The sequence below is a fragment of the Eschrichtius robustus genome, chromosome 7, assembly GCF_028021215.1.
Source record: "Eschrichtius robustus isolate mEscRob2 chromosome 7, mEscRob2.pri, whole genome shotgun sequence".
Classification (NCBI taxonomy): Eukaryota; Metazoa; Chordata; class Mammalia; order Artiodactyla; family Eschrichtiidae; genus Eschrichtius; species Eschrichtius robustus.
The window spans coordinates 405052-420970 of NC_090830.1; the positions used below are offsets into that span (position 1 = coordinate 405052).

At 39.8% G+C, this 15919-nt stretch overlaps 2 protein-coding genes across 6 annotated transcripts in view; one reads left to right on the forward strand and one right to left on the reverse strand.

Moving 5' to 3' along the window:
* Positions 1 to 9854, reverse strand: part of REEP3 (receptor accessory protein 3) — a 97818-nt gene extending 87964 nt beyond the window's left edge. Inside the window, exon 1 of one of the 2 annotated variants that reach the window (XM_068547467.1) lies at positions 9683 to 9854. In XM_068547467.1, the coding sequence (XP_068403568.1) occupies positions 9683 to 9714 (32 nt within the window). In that variant the 5' untranslated portion in view covers positions 9715 to 9854. The remainder of the gene's footprint in view (positions 1 to 9682) is intronic. The other variant, XM_068547468.1, reaches the window with a different exon arrangement.
* Positions 9428 to 15919, forward strand: part of JMJD1C (jumonji domain containing 1C) — a 314961-nt gene continuing 308469 nt past the window's right edge. For 3 of the 4 annotated variants that reach the window (XM_068547462.1, XM_068547463.1, XM_068547464.1), the window contains exon 1: positions 9428 to 9521. The gene's annotated coding sequence lies outside the window, so the exon portion shown is untranslated. The remainder of the gene's footprint in view (positions 9522 to 15919) is intronic. The other variant, XM_068547461.1, reaches the window with a different exon arrangement.

A 15919-nucleotide genomic window follows, 5' to 3' on the forward strand; every position in this document is an offset into this window, starting at 1 on the left:
AGCACGGGCTCTAGGCGCGCGGGCTTCAGTAGTTGCGGCACGTGGGCTCAGTAGTTGTGGCTCACGGGCTCTAGAGCACAGGCTCAGTAGTTGTGGCACACGAGCTTAGTTGCTCCGCAGCATGTGGGATCTTCCCGGACCAGGGATCGAACCCGTGTCCCCTGCATTGGCAGGTGGATTCTCAACCACCGTGCCACCGGGGAAGCCCACCATTGAGTATTATACTGGCTGTGGGTTTGTCATAAATGGCTTTTATTATGTTGAGATATGTTCTCTCTTATACCCACTTTGGTAAGAGTTTTTATCATGAATGGATGCTGAATTTTGTCAAGTGCTTTTTCTGCATCTATTGAGATGATCATGTGGTTTTTGACTTTTCTTTTGTTAATGTGGTACATTACATTGATTGATTTGCGTATGTTGAACCATCCTTGTGAACTTGGGATGAATCCCACTTGGTCATGGTATGTATTCTTTTTTATGTGTTATCGGATTCAGTTTGCTAATATTTTCTTGAGGATTTCTGAATCTATATTCATCAAGGATATTGGCCTGTAATTTTCTTTTTTGGTGGTATTTTTGGTTTTGGTATCAGTGTGATGGTGTCTTCATAGAATAAAGTCAGTTTATCCACTTCACAGTTTTGGTGAAAGCGCATCCCAAATTTTGGGAGCCATTAAGATTGATCACACTTTGACAATGAAAAAGTGTCACATTAGTAGAAGCTTTAGCATATAATTTATTCAGTGCTGTACATAATCACGCTGTTTTTTTAATGCTAAACAATGCTGTTTATTAATTATTCTTGATATTGTTGTAATACAAGGTTAATGTATTCATGTAAATATCTAAGTAGTTTTATTAAACACAAAATGCTTCAGAGTACTTCATCTACGATTCTCCATAGGAAGCATACAAGTAATATAATCAAGATCTTTAACTAGCTTTCTACTCCCCCTTTCATGCCTCCAGTGACAGAGAGCACACTGCACACATGGGACTGTCAGTCTCAATGTTGAACAACTTCAGGTGTTAGAAAGTTTTCCCTAACACTGAATAAAATTGTCTTTGCTATGACATCTACTTATTGCTCTAGCCTTGCATTTCACAGTTAAGATAGAAAAATCAGTATTCCTTCTCCCATATGACAACTCAAATTATATTAAACAGCTGTTTTGTTAGTTTTTTTCCCTACTTTTCTAATCCAATCCCTCAAATTATTCCTTGCCATATACTAGTTTTCCTCAAGATATATAAAAGAGATTGTTGTGTCCCCCTAAAAAAGATATGGTGACCTTATTTGGAGATTGGGTCTTTACAGAGGTAATCTAGTTAAAATGAGGTAATTAGGGTGAGCTCTAATCAGTATGACTTGTATCCTTATAAAAATGGGAAATTTGGACACAGAGACAGGCACAAAGGGAGAATGCCAGGTGAAGATGAAAGCAGAGATCAGGGTGATGATTTACAAGCCAAGGAATGCAAAGAAGGCCAAAAAAACACCAGACTAGGAGAGAGACATGCAACAGGTTCTCCCTCACAGACTGCAGACGGAAGAACCCTGTTGACACAATACTCTTCTTTTGTTTAAGCTATCCAGTTGGTGGTACTTTGTTGTAGCAACCCTAGAAAACTAATACATTACTCAGAAATGTGACATGACAAAAGGTTAAGGAAATTTTCCACAGCCAAACTGCTTGGTTTTATTTATGGGTGAGAATAATTCCTTCCTAAAATGGACATATCATTATTGAAAATATTAATGCTCTCAGCAATGATATATTTGAATACATTCTGAAATTATACTCTGAATTTCTGGCCAGTGCAAGTCTATTATGTACAGATTTTTCCTATGACTTTTGTTTTCACAATTTTTCTTTGGTAGCTCTGCTTTTGCAGAGTTGATGACACTGTTAATAGTAAAGAAAGCAACATACTTGTAACCTTTGGCTCTGTATTCAAATCCTAATCTAGGACCAGGAAAACTAACTTGTAAACCACGTTTCATTCATAAATTTAGAAAAGAAGGACTATAAGAGTGATATGCAGAATATGTGATTATAAAAATTATTTTCAAAGTGTACTGTAACAGCGATTTTCATCAGTGTGGGGAAATTCTCTGTAAATACTGAAATAGAAATTAATTCTGAAATAAGTAATAAAAAATTATGACAGATTGATCAGCAACAGTATTTTATACAGAAAATTCTTAAGCGAGATCCTAAGATGTTTATGAATTTCCATATATTATTATGGCCTATAATTTCTCCCATGGAAGCAGCAAAGAGTCAACAACAAAGCCATTTTCAGATGGGGATGCTGAGCAGACTGTATCTGGTAGAGGACCACACCAAGAGAGCCTGGCAACACCTGGAGACACTTTTGGCTCTTAAACCTGTGCGGGTGCTACTGGCATCTTGTGAAGAGAGGCCGGGGATGCTGCTAAACCGTCTACAAGGCACAGGACAGCCCCCATAAGAAGGAATTATCCAGTCCAAAATGTCGATAGTGCTAGGGTAAGAAACCCTGACATATTTAAAGGATCTTCAAAGGAAATAAAAAACACTTTGAATATCGATATGAATAGCTGTATAATATTCTAACATTAGCTAGTCTGCTCTTCAAATAATCTTTAGCCATGGTTAAATAATTTCATTCCAACTGCTACTGTTGTCTCTGTCCGCAGTATCTTAGTGAGTACACCATCTCACCAGATTTTTAGTCATAGTGGTCTCTGTAATTCCAACATGACTGAAGCTGGTCAATTTACTTCAGTAATAGAGGTAAATACGCTTAAACCCTTAACGGACAGTTTTGTAAAAATAAAGACACTTATAACAATAATTTTTATCTTTAACCTTTCATTTAACTTCAAAAAATGCTATGAAAGGGGTAGTTTAGGGCAAATGCATAACCAATGATATAGAAATAAGCTCATGTTCTGCTAACAGAGACTCAGCAGTAATCTTTTTCCATATGATGACTACAACAGTAATATCGTATTTATTTAAGACATTTAAGTTACCCACTTATGCTATTATTATTGTAATGTACTATTTAAACATTTAAATCTATACTGAAAGAAGAGAATATAAAAATCTCTACCCTAAAAGGGTTAAAAAATCTAGTGCAAAAAGAAATAGCTAATATAGCAGCAGTGATAAAAAATGGACAAAAGCAAATTGTTTTTGAAATGAAGGCTAATAAAGGAATCTTGTTGGAAGTTCTGGCCTATGCAATGAAAACAAGACCCAATAGTTTAGGATGTGTTTTCTGTCTTAATGAAGCAAAAATGACCTCTTTCAGGACATTCACAACAAATTACATGTTTAAGATTTTTAACTTGTCCAATTTCCTTGAAAAATTCATTGCTCCTATTTTCCTTATTTCCCATGGTCTAATAGCAGTAAGTATCCTATTCTTAGACACAACTCATGAACATTTACATGATGGAGCTCATCAAAACTGGTAAATAAAGTTAAAATCTACCTTAACCTAATTGAAAGAAACAATTTTAGCCATCATTGAGATTTTACAACCATTTAAAAATATTTAAAGCACATATGAAGGAAGAAAAATATCACTAGTAAATTGTGACTGCACTCCAAGTTCCCAAGGATTTAAAAATTACTCAAGATCTTTTTCATTAATCCTGTCATAATCTTAACCAACACATACACGAAGGGTAGAAACAGGTTGCTTTTGTAACAATACATTTCAGAGATGATGCTGGCTTGGACTAAGGTAATGTAAGTAAAGGTGGTGAGAACTGGGTGGATGCTGGGTATATTTTGAAGGTAGAGTCAACAAGATTTACTGTAGTATTCAAGGCAGGGAACAAGAGAAAAAGAAGAATCAAGGATGATGCCAAGGTTTTTGGCTTGAACTACTGAAGGACTGAGTTGTCATTAATTGAGCTGGGGCAGGCTGCCACAGTCAGATCAAAAAGGAAATTCAGGAGTTCAGTTTTGGATATCTTAAGTTCAAGATGACTTCTAGATGTTTCCAAGTAGAGTTAAGTAAGCATTTAAAAATGTATATGATCATGAGTTCAGCAGAGGTCTGGGTTGCAGATATAAATTAGCAAGAGTCCTCATAGGCGTGTAGATAGACGAGAAAAAAGGTTTGAGAACTAAGCCCCTGGACACGTCAATTTTAGTAATTCAGGGCATGTGGAGGAGTGTGGCAAGGGAGACTGGGCAGGGAGTGGCCAATGAGTTATGAAGAAAACAAAAAAAGCAAGGTTTCTGGGAAACCAAGTGAAGAAAGTACTACAAGGAGAGAATGAGCAATTGTATCAAAAGCTGCTGATAAGTCAGATGAGGACCAGTTTGGCCATGTGGAGGCCACTGCTGACCTACGGAAGGGTAATTTTAGTGGAGTGGTTGGTGGCAAAGCCTAAACGGTAGGGGTTCGCGAGTGACCCAAAGGAGAGGAAGTGGAGAAAGTGTATATAGACTATCTTTTGAGGAGATTTTTGCTTTAAAGAGAGGGAGAGAAATGGGTAAATGAGATGAAAAGTATAGTAGGCTGAAAGAGGTTTTTGTTTTGTTTTTTTAAGATGGGAGCAACAATAGCATGTTTGCATGCTGACAAGAAAGATCTAGCAGAGAGGGAAAACAGACGAAGTTGGAAAGAAAGGGGAAAACTGCTGGAGTATGGTTTTTTAGGTATGTTAATTTAGACTCTAAAGATACCCATTAAATATAATGGAAGAGGATCAATTAAAGAAAGAAGACTGAGGTTTTACTAGTACTGCCAGATAATAAAATTACGGTAAAAGGAAAATTAAAATGTGTTTAAGATGTAAAAAGGGAAATGCAGATTTATGGAATTTAAAAGGAATTCTCCAAATTTATCTAATTCTATATGACAAAGTAGTGCTAATCAAATATCTGGAGTAAATACTTCATATTTAGAAGTGAAAAAGAAATCACAAAGTAAAAAATGAACAAGCTGAACTGTGAACTGCATTTAAACTATAAACTCTCTATATAAGTAAAAGTAAAATATCTAAAGAGAAGGACGGTTAGATTGAGAAACATACTTGCATCAGATAGGATTTAAGGCTAATTTCTTTATTATGGAAGGAGCGCAGACAAACAAGTAAATTATCAGCTAACCAAGAGATAAATGGGTAAAGTGCATAAAGATTATTTGCACAATATGTGATATAATTAGTAAATATTAGAACAAATATTAAGCCTTGCAAATAAGAAACAAAATGCAAAAACACCAGTGAGATCTGTTATATTCATTAGGAAAGTATAAAAAAAATTAAAGCCTCCTAGTCTGGCTACACTGTCATAAAGACAGTACTCATACATTGTTGGTGGCAGTGAAAAATACTAATATCCTTCTGGACAGCAATTTGGAAATTGGTATCAATGGTCATAAAAATATTTATAGGCTTTGACTCAGAAATACTCCTCTTGGATATTTATCCTAAGGAAATACTAAAAAGTATATATAAATGATGTCCATTGCAGCACTAAAATTACATTGTAGCATTAACTATGATAATGATATTAGAAATGATCTAAAAGGAAAATTAAAAAATGGAAGAATGGCTATGAAAATTATGAATACTGGCCTAATCAAACAGAAGATATAAGATTTCAGAGCAACGTAGAAGATGCTTACCATATAACAGCAGCAGTGTAAAAAATATTTTACTATGGTCTTCCCTGGTGGCGCAGTGGTTGAGAATCTGCCTGCCAATGCAGGGGACACGGGTTCGAGCCCTGGTCTGGGAAGATCCCACATGCCGCGGAGCAACAGGGCCCGTGAGCCACAACTACTGAGCCTGCGCGTCTGGAGCCTGTGCTCCGCAACAAGAGAGGCCGCGACAGTGAGAGGCCCGCACACCGCGATGAAGAGTGGCCCCCGCTCACCACAACTAGAGAAAGCCCTCGCAGAGAAACGAAGACCCAACACAGCCAAAAATAAATAATTAATTTTAAAAAATTTTTTTACTATACTCTTAATTACAAGTATGTCACCTACACAAAGAGACAGAAAGAAAAATGTAAACTGAAAATAGTTTAAACATTCAGTATGCTGGGACTATAGCGAAATACGTGCTTCCTTGTTCTAGTAACAACTACTAACAGTTACTGAATACTTACCATCTACCTGATGATGGAGAATGGACATTATTGTATGCGAGCACATTTAATCTTATGGGGTAGGCTATAGCCAATACTAAATGGCAGAGCTGATATTTGAATTCAGGCAATCAGTCTTTAGTCCTGATCTTCACCACGATCTATGTTGTATACACAAATTAAGAAAAGGTAGAAAAATGGGGTTTCCCTCAACCTCTAAGAATCATGTTTTAAAAGGTAAGGTTATGGGTATCACATATTGTATCACATATAATATCATTTGGTAGTCTCAGATTACTATCCCTTAATAATTGCTAACTAACCTTTCCATTTTGCCTGTAAAATTAAGGTAAGTTGATTTTAAACAGACTGGAAAAAAAATGAAAATCCTCTCGTAGCATCACAGAATGCTACAGCTGTACAAAAGAGTTTGGAGGGTCTTCACTGGCAGTCCAGTGGTTAAGACTTGGCCTTCCGATGCAGGGATGCGGGTTCGATCGCAGCCAAAAAACCAAAACATAAAACATAAGCAATATTGTAACAAATTCAATAAAAACTTTAAAAATTGCCCACGTCAAAAAAATCTTAAAAAGATTTGAGTTTACCAGATCCCTCTACCTCTACAGAGTAAGAAACGGAGGTCTACTATCAGTGACAGGTTGACTCAAGGTCATTCAGCTGGTTAATACAACCAAAGCTAGTTCTAAGTTCCAGGTTCCCAATGATAACAATAATGAGAATCATAGTCCAGTGATACTTCTTGCTATACCATCTTACTCCTCTCCCTCGTTAAAAAAAAAATCTATGTACATGTTACGTATTAAGTGCACAACAAATGCCAGGCACCACATTTGGTGTGTTTTAGTTAAACTAATTTAATCTTCACAACAGTTTTAAGGAGGTAAATATTATAACCATTTTAAGACAAGAACAATGAAGCTCAGGTTTAGTATGTTGCCCAGGACCATGCAACTATTAACTGGCATCCAGGTCTGATAACCAAGTCACTGCTCTTCCCAGAAATGGTCTGCCAGGGCTTGGGGAGAAAGTGCTCATGCACACAGGGAGCTCTGGTTAAAGAGGGTCCTTATGTTCCTTGCACGTGCCACCAGACCTTCATGTTGAGACAACTGTCTGATCTTTCTTCAGGCTCAGGACTAGCTGGCTGTTCCAGTAGATTAGAAAGAATGTAGTAAATCTATCTGCTGGTGTGAAAAAGGTTTCCAAGTTTGTGTAAACCCTGGGGGTTGATCCTTTGTGCTGTTATGTGTGATCAAGGGAGTAGAAAACATTCAGTGCTTAGAGAGTAGGGGCAAAATATAATGATGCTTATATTCCCTGACAAGTGCGCTTTTTTAATATGCTAATTGTTCAAGGGCTCATGAAATACATTTCCAGACACTTGATAAATACATTCCCATGACCTTTTTTCCCTCATTATTTTGCTCCCTTTCCTTTGCCTCACACTTTCAATTCTGTAGGTTCTAGCATTGCGGGCTTTAATACTCTCTCTCCAGTTAGGGAACCCCTTAAGTGGTCTCCCCATCTTCAGAGTCTCTCCATTCACAACCATCTCACACAGGGAGAGAATCTTCTAAAGCAAGGCCATTGCTGCCTAATAATAGCTATCAATTCTTCATGAAATTCCTTGAAAACAGGCCCCAGCCTACCTTTCCAGCTTTCTCTCTCCTCAGTCTCTTTAGCCCTAGGTAACTAATCTGGGCTTTCCCTCCTCTGTTCTTTGGCTCACAGTGATCCCTTTATCTGGAATCCTCTCCTTTTTCATCTCTGGCTGTCGAATTTCGGTCTGTCCTTTAAGGCCCATCTCAAATGTAATCTCCCTTGCTTTTTCTGATTCTCCAACCAGATATATTCCCTTCCTTGTCTAAACTCTATTGCTCTGGGTGTAACTCTTAGAAGACTTGACCTGTACTGCAGGTATCAGTGTATTCCAACTGGCAGTTCCATTAAGATCAGTTATGTGTTAATAACCTTTGTGTTCTAGATAGCACCTAGAAAAGACACTCATACTCATAGTTAATGATCAAAAACAAAAATCTGATTTTGAGTAATGAAAACTAAAAGTGCTTCACAATTTTCTGTCAGTTAAAGAACTGGTTAAAGGAACCCAGAGAATTAAAAAAAAAAAAAAAGTCTTAATGGGATACTTGATTTCTTTCCTAGGTGCTGACACAACAATTGATAGACATCTTCTAGGTCGGGAACGGTATGTCTGTGTGATGAAACTGTAGACTCAAAGAAGGCCCCAAAAGGCTAAAAAATAAAAAAATCTTAAGATATCTTTGCTATGCTTTCATTTCTTGAGTTTTAGTTTTGTACAGATGAACACGGGACACTCTGAAGCTTTAAAGCTAAAAACTATACCGAGGAAGAAAAAACTTATTAAGACAATCAAATGACACATTTTGAATACTACTGTAAATCAGGTTAAACGGGGCTACTAGGCGATTAATTCACTCTCCAAAAAAACCAAAAAAACCAAAAACCCGGAAAAATTAGTTCTTTTTCCCCATTGAGAAATAAATTAAAAATCTGGTAATGTTACTTTTCCCACATTATAAAGCTAATCAGAGAAGCCTACCACCTCATAAAAACATTTCATAAAGGTACAGAAATAATACTACTCCTACAGAGATCATGATTAATGAATCCACGGGCCCCTGGCTGTAACTACGTCATTGTTTACTTCGTGACTTTTGTTTTCGAGGAGGGGGTTAAGTCAGGGAGGATGGGAGGAAATTAAATTGTAGCCCAACAAATACCTTTACAGAGTAAACACGACAACTCAACTAATTTTTTTCTTACGAGCCTGTAGCACTTGTTGGTAAAAACACAATGAACCGATAATTTGAAAAAAGGCAACAGGCACCTGCAGCCTCTCAATCCCTTTGCAAATATTTCCACTAAGATAGCGCCAAATTCTGGGATCTGGACGAACAGGCGAGTGTCACCATTCAATAATGAGCTCCTTTCTCGATAAGCTGTAAACCTCGGGTCACCTGAGACCCTTCCCAGGGATCTGAGCTGGGAGCGGTCTCGATTTTTAGACAAATTTCTCCTCCTACCACACGTGATCAGCCGCCCTGGGAGACCCGCAACGCACGATACAAAGGCTCGGCGCTGCCACTGCATCCTCAGGAGGATCGCGGAGCCTCCCGCGCTCAGTTTCTGAGGAGCTTGCGCAGGGCGCCGCCGCCAGGCGCGCCGCTCCCGGGCCCGCAGGGCGGTGCCGCGCAGCGCGGGGAGCGGGAGCGGGGAGCGCGCGCCGCCTGCCCTGCGCGCCTGCCCACCCAGCGCCGGGGAACAGGGCAGACGAGCCGCACGCAGCCCGGCCGCGCCGCAGCCGCCGGGCCCTCGGCCGACGCAGGGAGCCCCGCAGCGACGTGGACTAGGGTGAGGAGGCCGAGGGCTCCCAGACCCCGGGCAGGCCCCGAGGCCGGGCCAGCCCACCCCGCCCAGGCCCCGGCCTTGCCTTCTCCTCCTGGCTCCTAGCCCCCCCACCCTTCCCCCGGGCCTCGCGTGGGGGGTTCGGGGGCGCTGTGAGCGGCACTTACACCACGGCTCTGGAGATGATCCAGGACACCATCTTCCCGGGGGCTTGGACCCCACCTCGGGGGCGGGTGGGCGCCGAGCGTGGCGGACCAGGCCGCCAACGGCAGGCCGCGCGCTCGCCGGCTCCTCGCGCTCCCCGGGGCCGCGCTGGCGCCCTCGGGAGCTGGGCCCCGTGTCTGCGCGCGGCGGCCCGAGCTGCCCTGCGGTCGGTCCCCCGCCCGTCCCCGCCCGCCGGCGGAGCCGCCGCCGAGCCAGCCAGCCCCGCCCCTGCGCTCCGCTGATAGGCGGCGGCGGCGGCGGCGGCGCGTTGGCCGAGGCCAGGTCTGGGTTGCTGGGCTCCGGGGGCTGGGCTGGCGGTACCCCGGCCCGCGCCGGATGGCCTTGTGGCGCGGATATCTGGGCTCTCACTTCCCTCTTCCTGCTCTTTCTGTCCTGGCAGTCCACCTGGCGTGGGGGGGGGGCGGTGGGGGGGGGAGGCGGAGGCTGAGGAAGGGGACGTGTGGATAGGGGTTGTCAGTGCCTGTGTGAAAAGCAAAATAGTAGCAGGAACTCTGTGTCCGATAGAACCCTCTAGACTAGGCCCTAGATTCTGGAGAGGAGAGATTTTGAGATGTGTTTAGCCACATCCGGTGTTCTCACTGTTCACTGAGGTCCTGGACGTCCTCAAAGTACCGCATTTCAAGGCAAACGTCGGGAGGATCTTTGCACAGGCCTGTGTGTACCAGGAGTCTTCTGGTGACTGGTGCAGTGCAGGGAGGGGCAGAAGGAGGAAAGCGTTGGATTTCAAGTTTGCAGTAGTGGGTGTATAGATACCACTGTTCTGGGCCTCTTAATGCAACTTTCCATCACAACATCTGCAAAGCCTGTTTTACAAACACACCTCTGACCTGCTAGATATTCAAAGTAAAAGTTGGGCCTAGGATTCCTGACCTGTCATGCTATTTACAGCTGTCTATTTTTGGGGAGGTTGGATTACTGCTTACACCTTACAGCTCTTTCAGTTATCATAATTTCAGGAGACAGAATTTAAACTCTAATTTTTTTTGGTGGCAGTACCAAGTCGAGAAAGTGATCTTAAAGTTTAATTCTCATCTTTTTTTTTTTTTTTCTGTTAAGACGATAATAAAAGATAATTCTAGTGTTCAGATGGTACGAAGAATAAAGGATGAAATGGGCACTTCAAGCCTTTAATTGAAAGTTGAAAGCCCCAGGAAATATAACAGCTTATTTTGTGACCATACTGTAATTTATTCTTTTTGTTCCTCAGTTTCCCCATAGTAAAAAGAGGCTGATAATACTACAGTTTACCTTTTGCCTTCCAGGGGTGACATAAAGCATGCTAAATACATGTTTAGAACGTTCTACTACTTGCTTGGGAGAAAATCAAAAGCAAATATGAGATTATCTTGAATTCTTTTAAGGTCCCAGATTCAATACATTTAATAAAATTTTCATTATTTAAGGAATGAAATCAGAAACTGCTTTCTACTCTTGGGATAGGTTCTTTTTGCTTATTTACCCATATTTAGAAAGTATATTTTAATTTCAGGGATCTCACTAATGAAAATTTGCATTTGTTCGGAATCTTATTTTTGGCCATTATTCAACATTATTTGGGGATCACGTATGCCACATAAACACCAGTTTTCTGGAAAATTCTCTTGCCCAGTAAAACTCAAAGTTACTTGTATGGCATTCAGATTCCTCCATGAACAGGTCCTGAAATGTTTTTTACAGTCTTAATTTTTACTGCCCTCCCAGCCTCTAAAGTACCCTTTCCCTACCATTTTTCTCTGAACCAAGCTGTATTTTCATCCTCAGTGCCTATGCCTGGACTTCATTTTTTCTTGAGTGATTTGTGCCCCATTCTCTACCTGTCAGAGTCTTTTTCAGTGTGCTCTGCCATGAAGATGTCCTTGATTTTCATAGTTATTCATAATTTTCTCTAGGCCCCCATAATTTATTGCTTGAATATCTATTTAATACTTGTGTCATTCTGCTTTATATAATGGTTATGTTTTACCTATGCCTAATCTACTGATTAGTAAAATGTTAAGGACAGGTATGGTATATTAGTTATTTGTGTTTTCCTAGTGTCTAGAATAGGGTAATTGCCCAGTAAAAGTTCGAATAATGTTTTTTAGTACAGTCACTCTCTTAAGTATGAAAACTTTATGAAATTTCAGCCTTGAACAGTGGAAGTCTCTTAAAGATGTCTTTCTTGCCTTCTTATTTTGGGGGGTCATCATTCTGAATATTATTTCACTGCATCGTAATACACTAATGCTTTCGGGGTTGTTGAGATATATAGGACTGCTGACTGCTCTCTGAAATGTCTGTAGGCTGCTGTGTGTTAAATTTCATCCTGTATGCTTGTTATATCTTCAACCTCCTCCACATTCATGTCACTTTTTGCTGCTCTCAATCTGCAACAGCCCCCTTCTTCACATCTCAATATGCCGAGTGTTGGAAACCACCTACCCTGTGCTACAGACAATTTGTGGAGTCAACCTTTTACAACTCAGAGCCTAGGTAGTGTTTATTCCCGTTTTGTACACTGGAAACTGAGGTTTAGAGAGCTCACTGCATGACCAAATAACGCATAGGTGATAGAACTGGAACTCTAATCCATGCTTCCCAAGTGCTCTTTACGTTATACTGTGATAGTTGAATTGTGTTTAAGGCAGTGGGTCCAGATGGGGGTTCCCTCTAGGGGGAAGTTGGGAGGCATTTTGGGGGGTTGTTGGAGTGATTGGGGCTAACCACTAGCATTTGATGGGTGGGGGCCAGGGATGCTATATATATATATATGCTCTTTGTAAATGCATGGGCTGTCCTGGACAAAGAATGTTCCCATGTCCTGCAAGGTTTAGGAATATCCTGCCTGACATTTGTGTAATACGTGTAATTATATGAACCTGGAACCTCCATTTTACATATAAACCATGGTTTTAACTGAGACTGAATTTTCCAGCGTCTGTTTCCGTGCAACTGTTGTGCGAAAGAAACATTTGTTTTGTTCACAACTTAATCAATAGTTGTTTACAGTTTGGAAAATTGCATCACAAACTACTTTGCATTCATAGCTGTCATGGTTAGCTACTAATTACTCTTGTATGTCTTCTAGTTCAGTTTTGTTTCAAGATTAATATATTGAAATACACATTATCTTATTTTAAATGATTTTCATTTCGCTTTTCCATTCATATTTTATTTAGGATACATGGGTTTGTTTGAAGTCTGTAGGGAGATTGTTTTAAATTTCATTTCAGGGTGATAAAGCAGAAGATGGAAAATATTTTATGAAAGGGGGACATCAAGCCTGATATGGTTGAGACCTCTTAGCCTAAACAAAGAGTAATTTCATCTGAGGAGAAGTCTCACATGGGAAGTACCCAGATTTTAGTAGTGGGTGTATAGTTGAGATTTAGTAGTAGGTGGCCATTAGGTAAGTGCTTCATGGTGTAAGACAAGGCTCTGGAGACAGTGGGAAAAAAGGAAATACATTACCTGCTGCCTTTTAAAGTGTGGTCTCTTTTGGCGTACTTGAGATCATTTCTTGTTTACAAGATGGAAAATTGTTTCTTTAAATACTAAACTTAATTGATTTTTAAAAAACATATATTACTAGCATTCATTTGAGTACTTCCTTCATTGTATTCTACAAAGAGTTTTCTTTGGGTATTGAGTTTAATCATGGTGGGATGCAGCATATTTAGGGCAAAGGACATCAGGAGACCTATTTTAATTGCCAGTAATGTGATGTGTGGCAGGTCGATCTGTTTCCTGTTAAATGGGGATGATAATGTTATGATGATCAAATGCAAGGGGTTTTAAAAACTAAGGGTAATTAGACTGTTAAAAAGAATTGGTTTCTCTTCTGCGTTTTCACTTAGAGTTCCTGGGAAATATGTGGAATATGTGTCTTCTACATGTTAAAGGAGTTTATTTATTAGGAAAAAAAAAGAGAGTGGGAAAGTATCTAGGAGAGCAGATAGTGAGAGAATTACAGGGTACAGAGATAGTATCTAATCTATATAATTAATGAGTATGCTATTGAAACTAAATACTAGGTCACCTTCACACTTCTGTTGGAGGAGTATTTCAAGTGCTTGAAAATATTTTTATTTACAGAAAGGCTAAAATGACTAAATGAGCCTACCTTTCATAGTTGTTTAGAAAATAGTGTGAGGGAGAGGATCTTAAAGAGAATGACTTAAAAGACAAAACCTGTTGTTTTTCCATCTGCTGCCAGATGAATGTTTTTTGTCTTAGCGAGTTTGCTTTATGGCATTATGGTTACAACAGAGGTCAAATTTGGCAGCTGACGTTGAAATCAAATTATAAAGAAATAATATTGAAAATAAAGTAATTGGATTGCATTAGAATAGAAAGATTAGATTCTTTTTTTTTTTAACATCTTTGTTGGAGTATAATTGCTTTACAATGGTGTGTCAGTTTCTGCTGTATAACAAAGTGAATCAGCTATACATATACATATATCCTCATATCTCCTCCCTCTTGCGTCTCCCTCCCACCCTCCCTATCTCACCCCCTAGGTGGTCACAAAGCACCGAGCTGATCTCCCTGTGCTATGCAGCTGCTTCCCACTAGCTATCTATTTTACATTTGGTAGTATATGTAAGTCCATGCCACTCTCTCACTTTGTCCCAGCCTACCCTTCCCCCTCCCCGTGTCCTCAAGTCTATTCTCTACGCCTGGGTCTTTATTCCTGTCCTGCGCCTAGGTGAAAGATTAGATTGTGAATTAAGTATTTGATAGTTACTAGCTAACATTCCATGAAGAAGGCAAAATATGTCTGTGATGGCTGGATCTAGGGAACACATCTGAGGTTCTTATACATTTGAGGTAGCAGCTTTGCTTACAATGATTAAGGATTTAGACATATTTGAGGCACTTTTACTATTCATTTAAATCATAGTTCCCGGTTTTGAAATCAAGGTAGATCTATGATTTTGGGTATTGTTCAGGTGCATATGGGGGTTGTTATGATGTCATTTACAGAGAGCTGAAATATTTGATAATTCTGTTATGTTTAGTAAGCAGAACTTTAAACAATTTTTGTTGATGTTTTTGAGTGGTAGTTGAAAGCACCCGGAATAAAATTCAAAAGGGTGAACAATGAAGTTAGTCTGTTAGTCTTCTTTTATCACCTGTCTCCAGCTATCCAGTTCCTTTAGAGGTGTATCTCTGTTGCCAGGTTTTGTTTTGTTTTGTTTTTTGGCCAAGAGTAAAGTCTAGAAAGAGACCCAATTGTATATAGGTATTTAGTCTAAGATAAAGGTAGAATATTACATCAGTTGGGACATGATGGATTTATTTAGTAAATGATTTTATGACAGCCAGCTAGCCATTTAATAAAATCTGAAGAAAAAGTAGTTCTTGATGGATAAGAACTGTAAATGTAAAAACTAAAAGTACCATGAAAGTATAAAAAGAAAACATGTGAAGGTAATAAAATCATGATAATAATGGAAAGGCCTCTCAAAGCATGCCATAAAATCAGAAACCAAAAAGGCAAATTTCATAGACTTGATTGCATAAGAATTTAAAACCCCTATGCCTTCAAAAAACAATATAAGTAAGATTTCAAGACAAATGACAAATTGGGGAAAAACATTCGTAAAACCCAACAAAGGTTAATATTCTTAATATACAAAGCACTCATAAAAAGAAGCATTAATTAAAAATGTGTCTCAAAACTCAGAATCTCTGGTTTCCAGTCTGGCACGTAAGAAGCAGCTTAGGAGTTGCCACTCTAACAACAAGTAGAAAGCTGAACAAACTAAAAAATCAACAATTCTTCTTAGATGCTTCAGAGAAGTAAGGTCATAGGTCATAGGATAAACTGCTGTCTCCCAAATTAGAGAAACAGGCAGATACGGAGAATCACAACTCACTGGAGTGGAAACCTCTGCAAGAACCAGTGCCAGGGTAGGAAAACCTAAACTGTAATTGAATCTGGAGGCTCAGTGTGGACAACTCCGAGAGTTAAAAACTGCAAGAGAATCCAGTCATAGGAGCTCTACCCGATCTTCACAATTAGTATTGAAGAAAAATTCCCCCTGCTGGAAGCAGGGGAACGAAAAAGAAACCATTTTGAAATACACCAGTGCATTCTGCTCTTCTTAGCAAAGTATGCCCTCGGGAGAAACTATTTCACCAGAGCCTAACCTAACTGGGGGAAGGGAAATACCCCACACCAGCCAGCTCTAGCC